This window comes from Lontra canadensis, unplaced genomic scaffold, assembly GCF_010015895.1.
Source record: "Lontra canadensis isolate GAN:19392208 unplaced genomic scaffold, GSC_riverotter_1.0 scaffold63, whole genome shotgun sequence".
NCBI lineage: Eukaryota > Metazoa > Chordata > Mammalia > Carnivora > Mustelidae > Lontra > Lontra canadensis.
Window position 1 is genome coordinate 10547666 of NW_022631057.1, and position 24506 is coordinate 10572171.

At 55.1% G+C, this 24506-nt stretch overlaps 1 protein-coding gene across 18 annotated transcripts in view; it reads right to left on the reverse strand.

The window, feature by feature from the left end:
• PLEKHA6 (pleckstrin homology domain containing A6) overlaps positions 1-24506 on the reverse strand; it is a 135556-nt gene that overhangs the window by 15729 nt on the left and 95321 nt on the right. For 10 of the 18 annotated variants that reach the window (XM_032878360.1, XM_032878357.1, XM_032878363.1 and 7 more), the window contains 11 exons: positions 23852-23966; positions 18645-18749; positions 17904-17976; positions 15160-15260; positions 11592-11794; positions 9542-10024; positions 7775-8297; positions 7196-7282; positions 6049-6102; positions 2108-2188; positions 1147-1215 (listed from right to left, as the gene is read on the reverse strand). In XM_032878360.1, the coding sequence (XP_032734251.1) occupies positions 1147-1215; positions 2108-2188; positions 6049-6102; positions 7196-7282; positions 7775-8297; positions 9542-10024; positions 11592-11794; positions 15160-15260; positions 17904-17976; positions 18645-18749; positions 23852-23966 (1894 nt within the window). Of the gene's footprint in view, positions 1-1146; positions 1216-2107; positions 2189-6048; positions 6103-7195; positions 7283-7774; positions 8298-9541; positions 10025-11591; positions 11795-12245; positions 12465-15159; positions 15261-17903; positions 17977-18644; positions 18750-23851; positions 23967-24506 lie in introns of those variants that run through there. The other 8 variants (XM_032878372.1, XM_032878367.1, XM_032878359.1 and 5 more) reach the window with 7 other exon arrangements.

Below are 24506 nucleotides of genomic sequence, written 5' to 3' on the forward strand. Positions count from 1 at the left end.
TGGATACCGCCTCCTTTCCCCTGCTGAGGAACCCTAGGCCTTCTTCACTTTGACCTTGGAGGCTCCTGGGAACGGGAAGATGGTCTTCACCTCGGGAGACTTCCCAAGGACCTACTGAGAGGGGGGATGTGCTTGTTCTCTGAGGAAGTCAGTCAGTGGAGAGGGGAGTTCAATGTTAAGCTCCTGTATCCCCCTTCTCCTAGGGGTTCCTGTTCCCGAAGGGCTGAGGCGATAACGTGGCTGGCCTCCGGGGCCTCCCAGAGGGGCACGGGTGGGAGGAGTACACGGGGCGTCTGAACCAGCAGTGTTAGGAAAACCAGGGACCCATGTAAATGGTTCCACAGGCTCAGATGACTTCTCCCCTCCTTCTGGGGTCTCAGAATGGCTGACACTGGGATCCTCCTGAGGTCTGGCCCTTGCCTGGACGGAAAGCCTCCCAGGTCTCCTCGGTAGATCCTTTATCCAGGCAAGACCAGGGGTGATGGGGAGGAAGTTCTAGAAAGACTTAGGCTTTCTAATATCCATACCTTTCTTCATGCCATTCCTCAAATACCCCCGTGACTCATTTCTAATGGTCACATCTCGTCTTCTGGGCCTTTTCACTCCCAGGCCCAGCTCACCCGTTACCTGCTTTGTCCCTGACCCCCCAGTCCACATGGTCTCACTGCCCTGCCCTCCTGCAGAACCCACTGTCCGTGCCCGTTGGCCATGAGCCGTAAGGGGCCACCTGCTGCTACCTGGCATCTCCCACTACCCAGGGCAGGGCCGTGCGCTTCCCTCTTGTGATTCAGGGGTGACTGCCATGCTGGACACAACGCAGCCTGGCCTCTGCCCCTCGTAATGAAGTCTGTGTTCCTGGAATAAGCAGATCCCACTGCTGGAGACAAGAGGGTCTAGGGCTCCGTGGGGAAACACACACAGCCAGCACGGGATGGGGGGAGGGGGGAGGAACGAGAAAAGAAGGGGTATGAGGAAGGGGCAGGCAGAAAGTTGTCTTTGTGCTGAGAGAGGGCATGAGTCAAAGGCATGAAGAGCCACCAGAAGGGCAGAGATGAACGGAGGAAAAGCGCCAGCGGAGGAGAGCGAAGATGAGGACGACAGCGGGAGGGACTGGAGAGGACAGAGGAGCAGGAGAGCTGCTCTTACATCTGTGTCTTGCTCGTTTAACTTGTAGGTGTGGAGACCGTCCCGGAACACTTCTGGGTATGGAGGGACCTGCAGGAACACGAGGCCGGTTACAGCAGCAGGGGACGGGTAGGGCGTGCGGGGACGGAAAAGCGGACAGCCCTTGCTCCATTCTTGTTGGAGATCATGGTCCGTCAGCTCTGGTAGCTTCCACTCCGGGACCCCGAGCTAATTCTTTGTCCCTGGCTGGGAAGCCTGGCATGGCCCCGTCTAGGTTCCTCCCCATTGTTTAGGCTGATTTCTGGAGATAGCGACGCTGCTCAGCTCCGACTCAGGATCTCCTCTCTCCCCACCCCCAAGCTCTAGATCTACTGTTGAGAGGGACTCCAGGGGTGTAAACATCCCGGATGGCTTTTTGGGAACAAGCCTGAGAACAGCAGTTAACACTTGGCTGTTTTTGAGGATGAGACATGGGGAAATGGAACAAGCACCAGAAACATTGGAGAAAGTATCTTGGTAGATAGCGCAGCAGTCCTGGGGGGCTTGTGCTTACACCAGCAAATGCTGCCCAGCCTTGGTGAGGCATCCCGAGACCACAGCACATTCTATACAAGTGGGGCATCGGATGGGTCCGTGTCACACCCTCGTGCCCTGAACCCCAAAGACGTCTGTGGAGAAGCTACCCAACATGAAACAGAAGTCCTGGACATTAAAGAGCAGATTTGCGGTCTCTGGCATGAAATGGGATGGAGGGTCTGGCTATCTTGATGGTCTGAGCAATGGACCTTGGGTTCACCCATGAACATGAAGAATGGAGGAGACACAGTGGAATTAGGGGAGGGGGACACAGGAGCCTGGGAGATGAGGCCCGGCGGATGGGCGGCTGGGGCAGAGCGCACCCAGCCCAATGGCTGGACTAGACCATGCACGAGCAGCTGAGATGGAGGCTGGCGGGGGCCATGCTGCCAGGCAGAGGTCTTACTTGCATGAAGATCTGGGCCCTGGGGGAGGAGTTCTCCACCATGCGGTTCACCATACTGATGAGAGTCTCGCTCTCACTCATCTGCAGCGGAGGAAGGAATGGACGATTCAAACTCGCACCCCCGCGGAGCTCTCGCCCCATCTCCTGCCTGGGCTCACTTCCCCGGAACAGGAAAGGGCAGCTCGTCCTGGGGTCTCCAGCTCCCTCTGCATGACCTTACCTGTCGCTCACCCCTTGTGAGCTCTGTCCCAGGACCAGCACTGAAGGTGCCCCGAGGAGAGGCCACAGAAGGGGGGCTGGGGACTGCTGTGCCCTTGCTCGCTGGCCCCGAAGAGACCCCCTTGCCCAGTGACACTTCCCCTGGGGTGCCTGAGAGGTGCGGGTCTCATTCATACCGGCCAAGGTCAACTCCCTGCCCTGGCTCTCTTTCCTCACGCCATTTCGGTCAAAGACTACACAGGCAGATGGGAAAACCCATCTCCCCGCATTCGAACTAAGTCAAACAGCTGAGAGAGAAAACCTGGGGCTGCTCTTCGGATGGGCCCTCACAGAGAGGCAGGCACAGCTCTCTCCCCCCGACCCCTGCCCACTTCCTGGCTCTAGAGTAGAAAGGATTGCTAAACACGGTTTCCAGAGCTGGGCTGGTAGCATCCATGCTGATCTTGGATGGTGCTAGGGAGCAAATAAGGAGGCCAAAACAAGCAAGCCGTGTTAAAGGGACACCAGATACTCGAACACTGTTCTCTGATATATCATCTTTGTGTTTCAAAAATCATTAGGAACATGGAGGGGGAAAGACTACTTGGCAAATGAAAAAGAAAAAAAATGAAGAAGGGCAGGGGAGAGGGAGGCAGGGGGGTGGAGGGAGAGAGGGAAGACAAGCCAAACAAATCAGCTAGAGATGCCATCATTTCCCCCCCTGGTTCCAGTGCGACAGCATCAAAAATTGAAAACATTAGGGACTGTTCTTGGCTATGTCCCTTTAACTCAACTGACCTACAGAACAAGGTAGCAGAAGACAGAGGGAAGTTGTGTGGGAAAAGCTTTGGGGTAGAGGAAGTGAGTGAGGGAAGGGACGCAGCCACGTTAGGGCAGAGTTTCTGGGGTCAGAGTTCGGGAGGCCCTCACGTTTATGGCTCTTACCTCCCCCACCTTCGTTGGCCCCACATATATTTTTACTCATCGGTTTAGGCAGCAACCCAAAGGCGGCCTTGCTTCTGTGCGCTGGGGACAGGGCGAGGGGCACCCAGCCACCCCCATCGGGAAACGCTTTCCTAGGATCTGATCTCTCTACCTTTTTAGCCCACTTGGGAGTTTTTTTCAGTGACATCAAGTGTCATTTAAAAGGATTTCCAAAGAGCAGTTGTAATAGGAGGTTGAGTCTTCGTAAAATAGTTCACGGTCAACAGGACATCAGCCCCATTTTCTGGAAGGATCTGAACTCAAGTCAGTCTGTTTTCTTGTAGTCATGTGTGTTTGAGGCCAGGTTTATTGTGCACGGGGCATGCATGTGCAGTGATTGTATATGGTGTGTGTATACGTGTGTGTGTGTGTGTGTGTGTGTGTGTGTAAGACCTGCTAACACACCAGGCTTCAAGAGGACAAAGGAGGCCCAGCCTTTGCCTGGACACCCACAGACCTCACGGCTCACTCAACCACTGGATCTCAAGCACTAAAGGAGGGAAGCAAGAATGTTCTCACCCTGGCCTGCTCCCATTCACACTGGGGCTTTGGGGATCTCTCGGCCCACAAGGGCTTTGTCTCTAGGATTCCTCTGTGCCACCTTCTGTCTATCCAAAATGTCAAATTTTGTGAGAAACCACCCAGCGCAGGGCCTCCTACATCATAAAAGTGCTCAAGTAATATTTTAAATTGAGTATCAGAAGGAAAAGAATAAAATTGCTGCACCCTGACAGAGTGCTAGCACACATGCTCTTACGTGATCCTCCAGCAGCTCTGGGAGGTGGGAAGGGCAGGTTCTACAATGTTCAGTTCATGAGTGAGAAAACAAAGGCCCAGAGAGATGAATTGACATTTTGAAGTTTTTTTTTTTTGTTTTTGTTTTAAAAAAGGCTTAACAAAAACTACTGTAAATGGCAAAGCTGGGACTAGAAGGTCTGACTCCACGATCTGGACTCTTATTTTTGTTTGTTTGTTTGTTTGGTCAGTAGGCTCCAGACCCAGCATTGAGCCCAACACGGGGCTTGAACTCAGGACCCTGAGATCAAGACCTGAGCTGAAATCAAGAGTCGGAGGCTTAACCAACTGAGCCAACCAGGTGCCCCTGGACTGTTATCAGATAAAACTCCCTTTTAAGATTATTATCCTTTATCTAGAGGAGGTCCTCCAAAAGGTTATTTCTGAAGGTCCCAGCCTAAGGGCCCAGGCTGTCCATGAGGGCAGAAGCCCCTGGGGGACCCAGCTGTGGTACTGAATGCTGGCACAGCCAGGCACCGTAGGTGGGCCACAGACAGGACAGCCCGCCCAGGAGCCCCGAGGCCACCCAGCCTGCTCCTCCCTCCTCTGGGCACTGTAGCGCCTGCTTCCTGCTGGGGCCAGCCCACACGGCCCACTGCCGGTCTGGGTTCGCAGCCTGAGACTCATCCTCACGTGGACTGGAATACTCGTGCTGTGGACACCACCTGCTGCTTCTGGAACCAGAATGCAAGGTCCGAGGGTGATCCCACCAAGGCACAGAGGCCTGTGAGATGACAGGTTATGTGGCATATGACTTGTGTCTAGAGCCACCAACGGTTACACCGATAGCCTCTGATTTCAAGTTTAAGGTTCCTTCTGCAACTTTAAGAGCATAAAACCATCCTTCATATATCAGACATCCCCTCAGCTATAAACTGGGTCAGAAGCTCAGAGTCACATTCCAAGCTCCGCCATTCACTAGCTGTGTGTCCTTGTCATGTTACTTAACCTCTCTGTTTCTTTCGTGTTACTGGTTCTAGAAGGGGGATAACAACAGTACCCACCTTGCAGTGCTGTTATACAGATTAAGTACTTCAGGGTGGCTAAGGAACCCAGAACAGCATGGGGCGCAGAGAAAGCACCCAGTGATGGTGACGGCTACTACTATAGCCACAACTCTACTGTCATTTTTACCACCTCCAGCCGCTTCCACCGGGCCACGCTGGGGATGCCCAGGTCCCCTGTGATTTGTAGCAATACCCAGCATCCTGACCCCCCAGCGTGTCTCAACGCAGGGAGCGTCAGAGCCCCTCAGCCTCCAAAGGCAAGGCAGCCAATGGTTAGAGCCTGGAGGGGGGTCTCCGCCGCCAATCACTCCCATCTATGGGAACACTCGCAGACCCTTCCAGATGAGACGAGGTTGCCTACATTCCCTCTGTCTACCACGCGGAATTCTCCAGGAGAACACAAGCCTCGTATGCAAAAGAACTTGGCAGAGGAGCTAACAAATATATGGGCTAATATGAATTTAAAAAACCATCCTAGGGCAAGTCTGTAGTTCTCCGTTTATAAACTGTGGAGTTTTAACAACAACCTGTGAACTAGGATGGATAATTTCCCAGATTTAGGGGGAACGGAACCCCTTGCATTTTAGGCGGAGCCTGACCGCTCACCTCCCCCACCCCACCCCCATCTCCGCCACCCTTGCCAGCAGAAATGCAAATTCCCGCCTCCCCACAACCCCACCCCCACCCCTGCCAGTTCCATCTGGCCTGAACAAATAGGAGGTGGCATTAATTATTCATGCGGTCATGTCTTACTCTCCTTTCCCCAGGAAACTCTCAGCGGCCCTAAAGGGCTTTGAGAAGGGGTGTGAAGGCGCAAAACCAAAATATAAGCCACTTTGTTGTCTCCTGGTGTTGCCAACAAAGGTTGTCAAATGGATGGACTAGGAGGAGGTGGGGGGGAGCAGGGAGACAGACGGGAGGGCAGGGGAATGGCGAGGGGGCACCAGCTCTGCCTACCTGCTGATCCAAATACTCTAGGTTTCTTTGCAACTGAAGGTCTAAAAGTTCATCCTACCCGGAGCCCGAGGCCCAACAGCAACACAAACAAACAGGAACAAGACAACAGAAAACAATAAAGAGGAAGCAAAGCAGTTAAGAGTTAGCTGGGGGGCAAGGTCTAAGAGAGGCCTCTGTCTGCCCTTGAGGAGTTCTGGGGAAGGGAAGGGATGAGGCTGGGGCAGGCACCAGGTTGTCTACTGGATGCCCAGCTAGAGGAGGGACTCCCTGGGGCCCCACCTGTGGGCTCCTGGTCCACCTGGCCCTCCCGTGGGAGAGGGCAGCACCACCGAAACCATCTAGTCAGCCCTCCCTAGCAGCTCCTGAGTTTTCCAGAAGAATCCATTGTCTCTGGATGGGTACTGAGCTGTGTGTCAGGGCTAGAGTTTGGGCAGAGAAGGATCAAGGGGAAGGAAGGGAGGGGCGGTGTCCATGCCTGCAGGGGCTCCTCCACCATGGCCTCCCGGGGCTCTGCAGGGATAGGCCGTAGCAACAGGCCTTTGGGGACAAGGACTCGGCCTGTTGGTTCCAGTGCCCCCCTACTGCACCCCACATCCCAGGTGCGGCGTCTGTATCCAGCTCTCCAGAGGGAGTCAGAAACTCTCTGGAGAACAAATTCCCAGGAAAGACAAGTAGAAAGCAAGGAAAAAAGGAGGAAAAGACCTAATATGGAAAATTTTTTCTTCCTTAATCCCACCACTTGTCTTTTTCCCCATAAGTAGCACTCCAGGCAAGGGCAGACTTAGAGAAAATGCCTGTTATTGGACACTCAGGTCTGACTTTTCTTCCTAGGCCATAACCCAAGCCCCCCTGACCAGGCCCCTCCACGTGCTGGGCAGGAGGCTGTTGCAGGGTTGAGAGGATCAGGACATCACATGCCTCCAGATCCTGCCCCTGCTCCTCTACCTGGTGTCCCAGAGATGGGGTAACTTGGCCTCAAACGCTGGATTGGGGCCAGAGTCCTGGCTGGGAGGGAAGAGCTATCCAGAGGCTGCTAGAAATCAGGAGGGCCAGGCACCAGGCACAGAGGATCCCTGTGGCTGTCCCAGTTTGGCCCCGCCCTGGGAGGAGAGGTTCTGCGGGGAGTGGACGGGAGGAGAGGACGTACCATCTTATCGTGGACCGTGGGGGATGGAGGGTAGTTGTAGGGGAACAGTCCTGCAGGGACTGGCCGCCTGTCTCCCAGGTAATCATACTGGAAGAGAAAGGGAATTGGAGAGGTGAGGGGTCTGGCTGGGACACAGACTTCCCCAACAACTGAAGTTCAAGGTCAAGGATGTTTGTATCCTGTCCCAGAGCAGATGCCAAATTAAAATGGACAGCATTTATCCACTGCAACATCCTTGCGTTGACCTGTCTGGTCCTCGAGATTTGCAAAGACAGAACCCTGTCTGCCCTCTAACACAGGATCAGGGTTCCAGGAGTGACCTGGGGACGGGCACCAATAGCAATGCTCCTACTCAGGGGTCAAAGCAAATCCCCCGAAGCAGCTCTCCCATGGACAGACCCGCAGGGCCAGTGGCTCCCCTGGGCATCATCGTGGCTCCTGTCAATGGCGTGTGTCCCCATGGGACACAGTGACCCCGAGTCCCAGATGCCCCCACACCTCCGCCTCTCCTCTGCAGACAGTAGGAGGCTTCTGGGGGATCTGAGGGGATGAGGAAGGGAGGGCAGGCTGGTGGCTCACCTTGGGCGAGCTGATGGATCGCCTCATCACATAGGCAGCAGGGTCGGCATAGATGTCCTCGCTGCGAGGTGGCAGGCGGTCAAAGCGGGCACTGGGTGAGCGGACGGGGGAGTAAATGCGGGCACGGCTGTAGGAGCCCTGGCTGGGCGAGCGGGGCACAGAGTGGGAGCGGGGCTGCAAGGACAGGCGGCGCAGGGAGCTGGAGGCGGCATCCAGCTCGTCGTAATAGATGGGCTGCCGGGACGGGGAGGGGCCGGGGAGCCAGACGGTGCCATCCTGCCGCCCGTAGCCCGGGGGCTCCTTCCACTCCCGCAGCTGGAAGGCAGGGCCACCTCCATTGCGGAAGGAGTGGCGCTTGTCCTCCGGAGCCCAGGGTGGGCTGATCCGATCATAGGCCGGCATGGAACAGATGCTGTCCGGCCGCACCCCTGGTGGGTAGTACTGGTAATCGTCAGGGTACTGGGTGGAGTAGGGGCTGTAATACTCAGGGACCCTGCGGGACACGGGGTAGAACCTAGAGGGACTGGGAGAGAGAGAGGACATTGTGAGGAAGCCAGACAGAACGAATGCAGCCCACCCACCCTGCTGTGCCCCAGGCCCACCTCCAGGTCCTCCAGCCCAGAGCAGGGTGTGAGCAGGTGAATGGTGCCCACCCCCATGCCTGACCCTGGGAGCCACAGAGGCAGCCACTCCCTGGGCGCTGAGCCTGGCTTCCGGGGGTGCAGGGAAAGCTCCCTCAAGCCTTCCTCCCTCAACCAGCTACCAGAGGCTGGGAATTTCACATTCAGAGTTTCCATCTTTGTCTTTTTAAAACGAAATAGCCCTGGGGAGAAACTTTAAGCCTTATTAGCTGTCTCTCTCCCAGCATGAACCATGTATCAGATCTTTTCCAGAGCCGTAAACAGCAGAAAGAGCAGAAAGAAGGGGAGTGTACTGGGCACTGGGGAGGGCGACAGAGGAAGGACAAAAGGGCAGCTTCCCAGTTTGATGTTCTCATTAAGGAAGGGACCAGGAGGTTCCTGAGGCTCATCCCAAGTGAGGCGCTCTCCCTGGGGCCGGCCGGGTGTCCCAGGCAGCGGAGCAGCAGTGGGGAGCAGCCTTCCTGTGACCGGCTGTCACCTGCGTGCGGGTAGATGCCCACCCCCGCGGGGAAGGAGCAGCAGCCCCGCTTGCCCAGACTTATGCTACTGGGCCCGAAAATGTCTTCCAATATTTGAAAGCCAATCACCGGACAAAGGAGCAAATTGGTCCAGAGGGCAGAACTAGGATCGGTGAGGGGCAACACATATAAAGACTTTCAAATAATTAGAACTGTTCAAAACAGGGCTGAGTTGGCTTGACGGTCACTGAGGCTCATGGTGGCAGAGATACTCGGTGGCACCAAGGGTGTCATAAGAGGGCAGGATGCACGGATGGCTCTCGGATTGCACAGCTTGAAGTCCCCTCCCTCCAGGTGCCTGCCCGCCCTCTGGGCACCCTGCCTCCTCGCAGAGGCCCCGGGTGCTCTGGCCCTGTCTCTGAAGAAAGCAGACAGGGCGGGAGCTGGGCAGGGGTCCCAGTCCACTCCTAGAGCCTCGGGGCCATAGAGGATTTGGATGCGCTAGGAATCCTAGGCAGGAGGGCCTACTTGATGTCCCAACTCAGCCCGGCTTCCAAAAGATTTCTGGCAGGGAATGCTGTGCATGTCACCCCTCCCCAGCTCCCCCCCAGCCCCAACCCCTAGCCCTAACATCGCCCCGGTTGCGCCGGCACCCCACCAGGACTCACCTCCGAAGGTCGTCAGGCGGGGGCACCCCTCGGCGCAGGTTCACCCACTGCTGAAGCTGGTTCATGGAGCTCTTGCGCTGGGCGATTTTGTCGGGGTCTGTCCGTGGGGGGAAGCTCCGCTGCTGTCCCCCGCTCTCTGAGTCCTGCGGCGGGAAAGCTGTGCTCCCGGGCCGGCTCGGGGAGCTATACTGCCAGCCGTTGGGCTGGGCAGGCCGGTCTCCTCCCCCTGGGACCCTCGGGCCCTCGGGGTAAGGGCTGCCAGGCTCCGAGGCTGGTTCTGGTCTGGCTTGGACGCCATTGGCTTTCACCAGAGGCTCGCTCTTGACTTCGGGCCTCTCAGGCTTCCTCTCGGCCTTCTCACAGCCCCGGCCATCACCCTCCCCTCGAGTCTTGGCCTCGGGCTCTGGCTTGGGGAGGCTGTTGTGGGATGGCTGCTGGTGGTGTTTGCTAGGTGGGATGTTCTCGGAGTCTGGCTTCTCGTGGCTGCAGGACACCAAGGGAGATGTTGTAAATGACCCCAGGCCAGTGCGGAGCTGGGCAAGGGGTGGTCGACTGGGAAGGAAAAAGGAGTGGAGAAGGGAGGGCAGGAAGGTAGCGATGGAAGAGAGATTCAGAGAATGACCATTTTGTTTCCTAAATGCCCCCCAGTTGGCCGCCTCGCTCCAGCCTGGGCAATCACTATAAAACATAGTCCAAGCTTGCCTGTGCACGGTTTGCTCATTTTACCCTCCAGATCACCTCCACGAGTCACTCTCCTCTCCCTCCCACTGACCTGCACTGAATCCAGCCTTCGGAAGCTGCGGCCAACCCTGACCTCCCCCAGACGCGGTCTTCTCGGCCGTCTATCTCGGCGCCAGCCCCCAAGCTCCATACACACCCTACCAAAGCTTCGTCACGGTGACTGTCCTTGACGTTGGCTTGTTACGGAGCTTGTTACCGGTCAGCCCTGTGTCCTACACAAGTTCCTTAACTTTGGCGAGCCTCGGGCTCCTTGCTGGCAGTTGTGGACCAGTCCCTCCCCCGCAGGACTGTGAGATCAAACGTGCCAGGCGCCAAAGCTGTCGCCTCAAACATCCTCGGTACAGAAGCATGCTGGCTCCCGGCTCCAGAACAAGCTTCCTCCAGGACTGACTCTGTCAGAACGTGAGCTCCATGAGGCAGGAGCTCCATGAGGCAGGAGCGTGTAGACTCGTCCTCCCTTGTTTTCCTAGCACCCAATTCAGTGCCTGACACATACCTACTTACAGTAAATATTTATGGACCGAACGAGCGAACTCCTGGAAGTGCGCCCCCCCGCTGACGTGAAGATGGAGTCTCATGACAACGCGTTCCCTGCGCCTTCCCAAATCCAACATATTCAAGCATCCTTGTTGCGACACTGCCTGGTAAACATTTCTCAGACCCCAAAATAGACTTGGAATCTGTCTATACTGTAAAACCTCCTTCTTCTGGATCCCTGTTAACATCTACCTCAAGACTCCACAGGCTCAGTGAAGATAGGCCCCGAGGCTGCAGCGGGGCGGCAGGTGGGGACGGCGATGGGGCCACTGTGGGCTGACTGTCTGCGGCACGGCCTGGTTTTGCAGCCACGCCGTGAAGGATGATTCTAACTGCTGTCTTCGAGCAGAGGAAATCCAGGTTGAGAGAGTCTGAGTAACTCACACTGAGGTCACGGTGTGGGCAAGGGGCTAAGTGGGGATTCGAACCCAAGTCCACCCTCCTCCAGAAGTCATGGGCTTAATGCACACAGCCAAGACTGAACGAGCGAAGGACCCTGGTCTTTGGCTCCTGGCCAGGCCCCGAGGGAACCTGACTTCTCTCTTGGCCTCCACCAGCCCAGAGAGAATAGGAAGAGCCAGTAAGGGGAAGAGAGACTCCAGGCCCGGAAATCCCGAAGCCAGGCCCCCCACCGCTGGGAGCAAGGAGGGGTTCACATGTCCTCAGAGGTTCAAGCCAGCACGCTGGGCTCAGGAGGTTAGACACTGGGGTGCTTCCTCACTCCTCTTTCTCTGGCACTACCCACACCCAGGCCCAGGGCCCTGGAACTCACCTGTGACGCACAGCTTGGGGCACCGACTTCTGGGCTGGGGGGATCTGCACCCGGGCAGCCTCCCCCATGGCCTGGATCCAGGCTTCCTGCTCCTCGGAGCTCTCGGCGCTGAAGAAGTAGGTGCGGACCCCGGCGTGCTCAGCCTGTGGGGAGAGGCAGTGCGTGGGACCAGCTCCGGCCTCATCCACCCAGCACGTAGTCACCTGTAGGGAGAAGACAGCCACATCCACAGGACAGGTGGTCAGGCACCATTCCCTTGACCTGTAGCTCTTCCCCTGCCCACCCCTCCCAGAGGAACAGGGTGAGGAGGACAGCACCCAGCTGGGCCAAGGGCTCCAGCTAGCATACAGATGAGCTCTCTGGACCCAGCCATCCAATAGCCAGGTAAGCTCACCAGCCCCACCGGAGATTATTATAAACAGGAAGGACAATTACCACGCCCACTCTCCCATCAAATTCCATCTTTGATTTGAAGGGCAATTATTACCCGATGTCTGGGACAGATGACCCCCACCCTGCCCCCGAGCATAAGCCAGTCTTGGCTCTGGCTTCGCGTCTGAGGAGATAGTACTGTCTCTCCTGGGCAGAGAGACAGCCAGGTCTCCGTCTCCCTGGGCGTGCAAGGGGCATGCACTGACAGTTGGAGCACGCTACCTAGTCGGTGGCCGCGGGCAGGTGCGGCAGGCGGGAACCCAGAAGAGAGCTCCTGTCCAGAGGAGGGGTCCTCACGCAGTCAGAAGGAGGAGAAGCAGAGAACAGGTCAACCAGACACCAGAGGGGGAGACAGAAGATGATGTGGCAGGAATATTGAGGAGCAGAGGGAAGTGGGGAACGAGTCAGATTACCCCCTTCTACTCGTTTTCACGCTGCCACCCGGATGGGACAAGGGTGGGGAATGGAGAGCTTGCCCCAAGGCCACTGGGGTTGCTGGCCGAGAAGATTCCAGGCGTCCCTAGTGCTGATCCTAGCTCTGTCCCCAACCAGCTCTGCAGCTGCGTTTGACTTGGGTTTTTGTTCTGGCCTGAAGTGATGCATCTGTCTATGGGGAAGGATCTTCCTGGTAAAGCTCGAAGTTCTCAGGCCACAAGGGAAAATGCTCCAGAAATGCTTTCTGGGACCTCGGCGCACCCTCCCGCTGAGACCTTCCATCTCCCAGAAAAAGCGGGTAGCCTGGTTTACCCCACTCGACATGAGAAATCCAAGTGATTAACAGTCTCAGATGTGACCCTCCCTTTGGTCTCTGACTCCGTGGGTGTGAAATCATGGGTCTCTCAGGGTGGGAAGGAGAGAAGATAGGGCTCTCCTGGTCAAGCCCCAGGGCTCTCCTAAGCAGCAGTGTCAAATCCCCAGCCTCCAAATGCTTTCCTGGCTGGACCCTCACTCCTCTGTACCACCCGTCCCCGACACATGATTCCTATCCGACGGGAGCTGTTACCCAATAATGTCCTACTTCCTCTGGATCCTGCCCGATCCCACTCTCCAGCAGGGGGCCCGGCTTGTGCGCAGAGGAAGGGAGATGCTTCCAGCCAGCGAAGCTGTAAGGAGGCATCTGGGGATTGAAACTGCACAAGGATACAGAGGAGACGGGCCCTGGCGAGCTCTGGTGTGGAGGACACTGGGTTGTTGTAAAGAAGAGAGAGACAGAGGTGGGCCTGGTGGGCGTGACCTGGAGCTGGTAGGAGTGGGCAGCAAGTGAATTAATTTGCTAGTGAGTGTCTTGTGCGTGCAGAGCTCTGCTCTGGGCACCAATCACAGGAAAACAGACATGCTCTCTGCACTTGAAGAGCTCACGGTCAAGCTAGAGGACAAAGCATGCCCACAGGGAAACAAGGAGAGAGCAAAGGCACAGGAGCAAATGCTTGCAACAGGGGAAGGCGGGGGGCCTGGGAAAAGACAGGGCAGTGAACGGGCAGCCGGAGGGGACAGTGGCCTGGCATCATGAAAGCGAGGAAGGTACCCCAGTGCGGTGAAGTCCACCGAGCCCCCTCGGGGCTGGGTTAGGAAGAGGTTAAGTCTTTCCACAGCAGGCTGGGCAGGGCTAGTGCCCAGCTCATTATTCGCCATCCAAGACTTTCACTTGGTGGCCACAACAGGACAAGCCTCCCATCTGTCTCCACTCCCCACCCTTCCCTGGGGAAGGGCCATTGAATAGCCACAATTGGAACCCTTTGTGGGCCACTGAACTTGGCCCTCAGAGTTGGGTTTTAAAGAGGCAGTGAACTCCTTGGGGGAAGGGGAAGGAGGAGAAGGGCGGCTGTGTGCAGAGAGCTGGGGCTGATGGCAGACGTGTGTGTGCGCGTGTGTGCGTGTCAGTCACTCGGGACGCCTGGTGCTGGCACAGCTCCGAGCTGCAGTGTGGCTGTGTCTGTGCACAGGTCTAGAGGGGACGGTGAGACCGGCTGTTGGGCTGTGTGGGGGTGTGTGTGTGAATGTGTAAAGTAGGGTTGTCTGTTGTTGGTTAAACAACCTGTTTCTACTTCCCCAGCAGGAACCCCGCTCCCTGGAGCTAGAGTTTTATTAATTGTTCATTGTGTTCACACCTCTGGCAGACAGGAGCCCAGGAAGCTCGGGACTAATGACATGCCAAAGAAGGCCCTCCTTGTTCCCTAGAGCAGCCCCTGTGCACGCTGCCCTCCTCTTTTCCACGATCAGGTGACTGGAGTCGGAAGGACAGAAAGGGGCAGAGTCTCTGAGGTCCTACAGGCTCAGATACTGACCAGGCGTTACCTGCAGTTCCTATCATCATCCCACACCATAGCTCTAGCTTCTCAGGGACTTGGACAGCCCTTCTCAGCTAGGGGAGGGAGGGCTTTCTGCTAAGAAAATGCATAGCTGGTATCCTAATTTTATATTTGGAAATGAAAAGGAGACTCTGGTCTTTGCATCATAAACTACAAAAAGGGCACAGGATTTTTATTGTTTTTAGTGGGTCATGAATTTTTAAATGTGGAAAAACACCAGCTTGCGACGAGCCAATTGCCAGCCCATCTCTGGTGGGTGGGTCCCCTGGGAGGGTTCCCAGGGAGTGACACAGAGCGGGTGGGTGAGGCCCATCTTCTCGGGCTCCTGTTCTCCCAAACTACGGTCTGCGTGAGGTTTGCCTTTCTCGACTGTCATCAAACTCAACTCCTAATTTTCTCTAGAGATTGAAATTTGAGCAGGTTTGACTGGGGGTCTAGTTCCCTGGGCCCAGTGTAGGGAGGACTGCTGTCTAGAAGGGAGGTCAGAAGACCACCGGCCCACAGCCCCTGTCCCTGCTGCTGGGCCATCGTGCAGAGGGTTCATGGGTTCAGGACTCAAGTACTTCTCCCCCAGGAAAAACTGCGGCACCACTGGAAACCATCTCTCTCAGCACAGCCTGAGGGGAACCACCCAGCTGACTCCCGAGATAAGAGGAGGTGGTCTTGATAGAGCTGGGACTGACTCCAGGGGCCACTGCCTTCTCACTCCTTCTACTACCACTGGGGACTCCTTGGGGAGGGGGCTCAGGATTCTTCTCCATTCATTCATGCCCTCGAAGAGCAGGCCTCCCTACCGCACCTGGCCTGGGAGAGGAAAGCCAACTGACCTTAAATGTGTGTTTTCGGCTGATGTTGTCCGACGGCTGCACGGCGGCCACCCGGAAGCTCAGGAGGGGGATGCTACCCAGGATGCTCTCCTCCTTCTCATCTGTCGGGTACACAGAGGCCCAGGTGAGACGCCTGTGCCTGCTGAGTACGCGTGCGCAGGGAGAGGGCAGGCGTCTATTGTCCCTATGACAATAACCCTAACCCTAACCCTAATCACAATAGGCACGTGTGGCTCGTCAGGCATTCCGGGCCGCCAGCCACCAGCACACAGGCTGTACTCTGCACAACACGGAGAGGCACAGTCCCTGCAGATGGGGAGCCTGGCTTGCAGACACCGTCCCAGAGGCTGGGACTATGGCAGTGGCTGGGAGAGAAGAGCCACCTGCCCTCAGGGAGCTTCCCTTCTGGGACGCAGGTAAGCAAAAAAGCAGCAACTGCTGTGATGGAGGGTTTGCCGTCCTTCGGGTACTGTTCTAAGTTAGATGTCTTAATGGGTTTAACCCTACCCACGATTACTGCGATTACTCCCATTTTACAGGAAAGGAGATGGAGGCACAGAGAGGTTAAGTAATTTATTTGTCCAACATTACTGAAGTAGAGTGCTGGGTTGGTCTTTGGACCCAAGAAGTCTGACTCCCAAGCAAACACTCTTTTTTTTTTTTTTTTTTTTTAAACTCCACCCCGACCAGGGGCTCAAACTCACAACCCCAAGATCAAGCTCCTGCTCTACTGACTGAGCCAGCCAGGTGCCCCTCCCCAGTAAGCCTTCCCAGCCACTGTCTCATCTATAGAGCCTTATCAAGCAAGACAATTCCAGGAGGGGCACATGTAATGGGATGATAATGGGATCGGGCATGGCAGAGCAGACAGTCCCATCTTCAGCTCTGGCTCCTCTGGGTAACTGTTTCTAAGGTTCTCCCAGGCACCCAGCAGCTTGTTCTGTCCTCTCCTGACAGGGGTCTGCCTTCCCCTTCACAGCCCCCGTGTCTCCACAAGCAGATACCCCCCTGCAGAGCCCCTCAGCCCTCTGGTCCCCAAATAGGCTAACAAACAGGCTTCTCTGTAATTCATCCTGGATCTCCAAAGGAGCCCGATGGATGAGCTAGTCAGGACCCCAGATGTCGGCCGGAACCACAAATGGGTGGGGGTGCTCTGTGGGATGGGGGGGCAACTCCCTACTTCCCTGGGATAGCTCTTTGCTCCCAAGGGTGGAAACGCTGGAAAACTCTCCTTTAGGTGTCAGAAGGAGTCTCAGGGACTATAAAGTCATGAGCACCCCTTCTCCCCTCCCTCATCACACGAGAGACTTGGCTTGAGGTCCAGCTTCCTCTGCAGAGTCAGCATGGCACCCAGAGGAAGGCCAAAGCCCAAGGATCAGGAGGAGCCTGGGGCCGGGGACCCAGGGCTTCTTCAGGAAAGTGGAGGCTGCCGTCCTCTTGAAGCGGTGGCCTTCTGCCAGGTAGTATCCCAGCCAATGCTTAGAGGGTCTCTTGAGAGCATCTCTCAGTGGATGGTGGCCCCCATCATGGTGCCCTCTGAGTTCACAACTTTTTAGTCTCTCCCCTCACACCAGTCCCAGAGTCTCTCCCCTGCAGAGATCCTGGCTTTCCATCAGCTTCGTTCAGACTCTGGCTCCAACCAGCCCTGGGTCCCAGAGGCCCAGCACCAGGGGCCAGGCCCTGGCAGATTCTTCTCCCCCAGTCTCGGCAATTTTTCTGTGCCTGGACCCTGTCTCTGAAGCCCCTTCCTGATTTCTCTTTTTGGGGTTCAGGTGGTAGCGACTCAGGGCTCAGGGACAGCAGCATTCTGGAGGGGTCACTGGGTTCAACCTTTGTGAAAGTTAATGATTTACTGCCTTGCCCCTAGGAGGCTCAAAGAAGTCAGGGCTCTGCCATGCCCAGGGCATGGGGGAAAGGGAACAGACTCTCCCACTACAAAACCCTGTACCCTTCTCTTCCTGTGGCCCCACACCAGTGTGACAGGGCCGTCCCTGTCCTCGTCCCTCTCTAGTTCTCTCGGGATCTCCTTGACACAACACTGCTGTACAACGATTTTAAAAATAACTTCCTAGAGGCTGCCTCACCAAAGTTATTAGGTCTCTCTCTTTTTTGAGAGGCTTGGGAGTGAGTGCTGGCGTGCACACAGCAGGTGGACACTGGGGTGTATTCATTTACTCAAAATTGATTGAGCACCTACTATGTGCCATGTGCTGTTTTAGGCACTGTGAACCTAAATTTTGTTCACCATCGCAGTGAACAAAACCGAAATTTCTGCCTTCATAGATCGGCTCACACGCTCCAGGGGGACGGGAGGAAGATCAGCACACAAGCTCCAATTGGTAGGTCACCTGCTAGTAGTGACTAGGGGCCTTCCTCTGCTTCCTCCTTTTCCTAGCCCATCCCCCACCCTTCACCCTCAATCGCATGACTGTGCTGTGTGCCCACTGTGTCCCCCAGCAGCACCTGGAACTCTGCCTGAAACCTGGAGGGTGCCCGGTAAATACCGCTGAATGTCAAGTGAGTGAGTGACCACGTGAGCAAGCAGGCTCTGTCTTTATCCCACGGTCACGCCCCATGGGTGCTGGAGGCTATGGGGCAGGTTTGCACCCCGGTCCCCACCCCCACCCACGTGACCGACCAACGTCCACCTGAAGCAGAGCCCGGGGATCCGGCAGAACGAGGAAGAGTGGTGGGCCCTGCCTTCCTGCAGCCCCGGCCAGCCCCAGGAAAAGAGGCAAGCTCACCTTTATAGTAGAAGAGGCAGCGGTCCACCAGGACAAACCAGCGCTTGTTCCACTGCTTAACCCCGGAGCTGGCCTGTGGGAGGGGAGGGACTGTGAGCTGGGCATGGAGGGGGGCTGCAGGGGGAGGAGCTTGGCACCAATTACAAGGCCATCCTGCCTCTGGCCGCAGCTCTGCCGCTAACAAGTGCAGCCAAACCCCTTGAGACCTCAGACGCGGGAAAGTGACATTAGATCATTGTCTGTAACCTTCCAGTTCTGTCATCTCAGGCCTCAGCGTCTCTCCCGGGGAAGAAAGAAGGGGTGAGAGGTGAGCCAGAATGAGAGGGCAGAGGGTCGGCAGGGACGGTGGGGAGGTCAAACTGGGAAGAATTAGTGGACCCCGGGACCAAGAACACCCCTCTTCCTTCACAGCAAGAGGGACCTCCTGAGAATGAGCCAGTGGGTTGTTTTGGCAGGGTTGGCGACCCAGCATATCTCTGTCATTCCGTCTGCCCCTTAGGAGAGTTGGCTGGGTTCCCAAATGTGACACTAATTTTTCTGTGTGGTTTTGGGAAGATACTCAACTTCTCTGAGTCTTTATAGAATTAGGAGATTCATTCTCAGAGATATATCAAATATCAAAAATAGGACACGGTGGGGCATATCAAAACGTGCAAGGGACCATTATTGCAACTACAGAGGAATCGGAGCGACCAGGAGAAAGTGGAGCTCCTGGTGGGCGGACGGTGGAGGAGGCCTCACCTGTTTGAAGAGCCAGCCTGCCTTGGTGACGGGAGCAGAGAGATTGCGCTTCATGGAGTGTGAGCGCTTCCCAAAGGCGATGGCCTTGCGGGACATTCTGGTGGCCTGGGGAGGCAGACAGAGAAACCGGCCTGACTTTCTTCCTCTCCTCCTCCCTGCTCTATCTGCAGCGGGAGCTACCCTCGCCGGGAGCTGCGGCTCTCTCCACGCCTCGGGTGTCCTCACCCTAAGAGGACCAACGCAAGGGCACAGCTTTCCAATTCTTTGACTCTTTTTCTTACCACTAAAACGGGGCTCAAAAGAACCGTCTGACCTGTCTCACAGCGGTATGGATTTTGTTGTTGTTGTTGTTTTAAGGAGAAAATAAGAATTCTCATTCCACTCCTGGGCTATCTTTCTTCAACTGTCTGGAAGCTGGTCTTCCACTGTTCAGCCCTTCTCATCACTGTCAGCTTCTAGAACATTCCTGCAGAGTCATAGGATTCTGATCTCAATTATCCTCTTCCCTCTAAGTCCGGCCATCCCTGTGGCCTTGCCCTTGATGATGACCGATCCAGTGCCCTAACCTCATAGTACCGTGATAGCCTCAATTCCAAAACCATTCACCACTACCCTGTCACTTATTCCCACGGCTGCACCTTCGACCTGACGCCCATGACCCTTCGCCACTAACATCTTCAATTCCGGGATTCCCATTTCCTGACGCCATCCCCTCCTCCGGGCTTTCTCACTCCATTACTCAACACCACCAGCCAGTCCCTGAGCTCCTCAGTCCTTCCGTTTTCTTTTTTTTTTTTTTTTTAAGATTTTATTTTTTTGACAGACAGAGATCACAAGTAGGCTGAGAGGCAGGCAGAGAGAGAGAGAGGTGGAAGCAGGCTCCCCACTGAGCAGAGAGCCCGACGCGGGGCCCGATCCCAGGATCCTGGGATCACGACCTGAGCCAAAGACAGAGGCTTTAACCCACTGAGACACCCAGGCGCCCCAGTCCTTCTGTTTTCTTCTGGACCTGTCAGCCATGATGTCCTGGTTGTAGTTATTTCCCTACGAAGCCCAGGCTCCACGCTGGGGCAGGTCAGCCGCACTCTCAAACACCCCATCCATCGTCACTGCTTGCAACTTCTCTACAACTCAGAATCCCAGAGCCGTCAAATTATCCCCTTCCTGCACTCACAGCCAGATTATGGTTTATGATTACAGAGCAACTGGAGGAACAGCACAGAGCCCTCCGGCCCCCCAGTCCCCAACCGCAGCCTGGCCCAGCCCCCTCATGCCACTCCCTGCCCTCCCCCTCCCCCACGCCCTCCCCGCCGTGGACCCCGCTCCGCTCCACAGAGATGAGCCAGGCTCTCAGACATGCTTTTCTTCAATTTCACACCCTTTCACCCAGAAAATTACTGTCCTCACCACTGTCGCCTCTTTCTCTCCAATGTCAGAAGAAGAGGTGGTGTCCTCCTTTTCAAGGCCAACACATTCCACCCGCCATTTCCTGAGACTTTGCTCCATGGATAATCGCTTCTCCAATCTGTCTTCAACCTTGCCTTCTCTGCTAGCTGCTTCTCCTGAGCGAACATTCCCAGCTCTCTCCATCTTAAAGCATCAGTCTGTCTCTGTCTGTCTGTCTCTCCCCCTCAGCAGTTCTCCCTCCCTCTCACATGGCCACACCCACCTGACGCTCTCCCCGCACCTCCCCCGCCCCCCGCCGCACCCCAACCCAAGGTGCCCTGAGGCCCTCAGACAACACCTCCACTCCTCTCTCTCTCTTCCTCAAAGGACTAGGCTCCTGGGAAGAGTCCGGATGTTCGCTCCTCACAGATGACATTGACCTTTCTGTCTTTCCTGAAACTCTCCTTTTGGTTTCTGTGGCAGGATTTTTTCCTCCACCTGCGGCTCCTCCTTCTCAATCTCCACTTTACTCCATTGGTGGACCTCAAACCAAACTTCAAATCTCATTTTTCTACATAGACAACGTATCTCGTCTGTACCCGTTGCCTCGGCTAGCAACAGTATGCTGAAAGTTCTCGACTCCTTATCTAAGAACTGTCTCCTCACCCCGTTTTGTAACTGGCTGTCCAACCAGGACTTAAATACGTGCAAAACCAAACTCATCTTTTTTCTCACCAAGCCTATTCTGTATTTCTTTCTTGGCTACTCCAATCCCCTCAGTTGCCCAAACCCTCCTTCCATTCCTTGTACGACATTTGTGCAGGCCAGATGAGTCTATGTTCCTAATGGTCCTTGGATCTGTTCTTTCCTCTCAGGCCATCATCTCTTCTTGCTGTGTACTATCTATCATGGAGTACGGTTGCCTTTCTAAAACACAGTGGCGGGCGCCTGGGTGGCTCAGTTGGTTAAGCAACTGCCTTCGGCTCAGGTCATGATCGCAGAGTCCCGGGATTGAGTCCCACATCGGGCTCCCAGCTCCATGGGGAGTCTGCTTCTCCCTCTGACCTTCTCCCCTCTCATGCTCTCTCTCTCTCTCAAATGAATAAATAAAATGTTTAAAAAAATAAAATAAAATAAAATAAAACACAGTGGCATCACGATGCTCTCTTAGCATTTCTTAACTCCCTCTCATCACTTAGAAGGGAGTTCCATTCCTTAGCCTGGCACACAAGGACAGGTCTGTAAGATTTGCTGGGCCCATGACCTGCCTTCTGCCCCTCTATCCGATGAATCCCTCACCGTCAGGCCAAACTCCTGGTGGTCCTCTCCTGTGCCCCCGTCTTTGCTCTCCAATAGCGGACATGGAAAGCCCCATCTCCCTTGTCCTCTGACAAATCCCAACTCATCCTTTAAGCCCAAGGCAGGCCCCCTGACTGCACATAACCTCCTGGACCCCCTGGCACAGTGAGCTGTCCCTCTACTCTGTCCACTCCTGGACACTGCAAATGGAACAGTTGGCTTTCCAGCTCCTTCTTTATACTCTGAGTTCTTTGTAGGGAAGAAGTTGAGTCTTTTTTTTTTTTTAATCTGTTTATTTATTTATTTATTTGTCAGAGACAGAGAAAAGATCACAGCTGGGGGAGTGGCAGGCAGTGGGAGAAGCAGGCTCCCCTCTGTGCAAGGAGCTCCAGGCGGGTCTCCATCCCGGACCCCTGGGATCCTGGCCTGAGCCAAAGGCAGCCGCCCAACCACATGAGCTACCCGGCGTCCCAGAAAGTTGAGTCTTATTCGTCTGCTCATCACCAGAGCCCAGCAAAGTAACTCGCTACAATAAGCACTTAGTACATGCTTGCAGAAGGAAGGAAAGAAGAAACTGGGCCTTGTCATAAAGCCCACCCCAAACTGGGGAATACGATGATTTTCTAAACTTTACTAGTAAAAATCCACATATAAAGGCTGAGATTAGGCACCGGAGGAGGTCACCCATCCCCCAAATAAGCAACTCCCCAAATCCTTCCCTTCGTCCTCTGTCCGTTATCAGCCACAGCTTCGCCTTGGCTCTGCAGCCTGACAGTGGCTCCTGCAACTCGCCCCTTCTGCCTTTCTCCTGCCAACCCCTCCAGGCCCTCGCCTCCTTATCTTTCAGCCACAGCCTCCCAGCAACCCTCCACCTTAGGCTAATCCAACCATCTGCCTTCCCTGCTTTTCCAGCCAGGCTGGGAGGAAAACCACACACATCTGTGGACTAGAGCCACTCGCTGTCAAGTCTACGACCTCAGATGACCCTTCAACACCATCACGCAACCTTTCACATGCCCCATGTTGACCTCTGTTCCTGTTCTCCAAACCCTGGGCATATTCTCAAGTCCGAGTACCTCTCCACGCACCCCACTCCCCTCTGCAGAAAACCCTGCCTCCTACTTCCCCGTAGAAGCTGAAGGTGTCAGATGGGAATGTCTTTAACTTCCTAGACCCACACTTCCTAGCTTCACAGACCTTTCTTCTGCAGCTCAGGAGGAGGGCTCCTTCCCTGTGCGGGCTAACAGCACCTCTGCGTCAGACTTCTCCTGTCTCCATGGAGATGAGACGCACAGCTGTCCGCTTCCTCCTAAACCTGACTACTGGGCCATTCCCCTCCTGCTCGCACATCTTGAAACAAAACAAAATGACCAAGAAGACCTTTGGCCATCTTGCGTGTCTTCTAGATTCAATCCCCTATCCCTCATTTCCCCCAACATCAAGTTTCTTTATAAATATATATTTTTCAATATTTCAAATATTTCAGAAAAGTAGGGAATGAATCACCGCCAGGTGTTGGGTTTTTTTTTTTCCCTTGATAAAACATGACAAATAGAGCTGAAACTCCCTTTGAGCCACTCCTCAACCTCATTACCTTTCTTCCTTCCTAGAGGCAACCACTGACCCAGAACGAGTCTGCCTATCCATGGTTACATGCTCTACCACCAATTTACCTGTCCATATGTGCTGGTGCACTCGTGAAGGCCGTTTCCCATAAATGCTAGCACATCTTTCATATTCTGCAACCTGCTTCTTACTCAACAGTACATATTCAAGATTTATCCTTGTTCATACCTACAGCACTCATACGATTTAACCTTTGGAGAACGCTCCGTTGTATGACCAAACCCCCACTTACTGTCTAGTTTCTTAGAAGACTAGTCTCTGCTCCTCATTGTCTCTCTGACTCCCCTCCCATCACCTCTTTAGCCCCTCCGGCTGCCTTCTGCCCCCATCCCACCACTGGTCAAGGTCTCCAGAGCTAAACCTCAGGGACATATTCAGCCCTTATCTTACTGGACCCCTTCGCCACATTCTTCTCTGGATTACCTCTTCCTCCTGAGGTACTCATTCCTCTACGAGCTCTCGAGCGCCATATCCTTTATGAATTATTCCTCTTTTGCTGTCCCCCTACATCAGCGGTTCTCCATGGACAGGGGAGGGGGTGGTTGTGTCTCACAGGGGACACTGAACAATGTCTGGAGACACTGGTTGTCACAGGCCGGGTGCTACTGGCATCTGATGGGCCAGGGCCAAGGATACTGCTCGACATCCTACAGTGAGAGGACAGTCCCACACCACAGGGAACTCTTTGGCTCCAAATACTGACCGTGCCAAGGTTGAGAGGCTCCGGTCTAGAGATGGGTCTTCTTCAAGGTGCTGGTGGGACCCCTCTTCCCTTCCCACTCTCCACTCCTCTCACATCACCTCGCCTGCTCTGGGGAGCCTGTGGAGACAGCTGCACGGGCTCTAATGTTTCCTAGGACTCCTGCCTGACACCTGGCCTTGGGAGCTAGACTTACCCGGACGCTGGGCCGCTCGGGGGGGACCTCGGACACCATGTTGTGCTTGGATACGTCACTGTTGGTGATAGCCGGGCGTTTTCCACCTGCTTTATTGGACATGTCCAAGGCCGATCTGATTTCACATTGACCGAAAGAGAAGAAAGAGACTCATCAAAACCCATGAAGAATGCAGAGGCTCCATCCGGATTCCCCATGACGCCACCCATGAGGTCACCTCAGCTGCTCCCTCTGCTCTTCTGAGGCCACATGCCAGTAATCTTGAAGAGTTTCCTCTTTCTTTCCTATAAATTTGTTTTAAAAACCTAGACCTTGGGAATCTGGAACTCCTTTTCCTTCTAATTGAAAAGACATAATGGTGCAGCGGGCTATAGGAGTCATTTAATTATCTTTTTTTTTTTTTCTTTCACGGGCTGAGCCAAGATCCACAGAGAGAGGAATTTGCATTTGGCTCTCAGAGTCTATCAGCTTCCCGCAGCACTTCCCTCAAAGGCCCCTGGGTGACAGGCCCACCTCAGACCTGTCTCGCTCCTCCAGCACCACCTGTGGGAGGCACCAGCCTGAGATCTGGGAGAGGCTGGGAGAGGGGGTGAGGTCTTCAAGCCTGAAGGCCCCTAGAAGCTCCATTCCTCCAGACCATGATTAGAGACCCTAA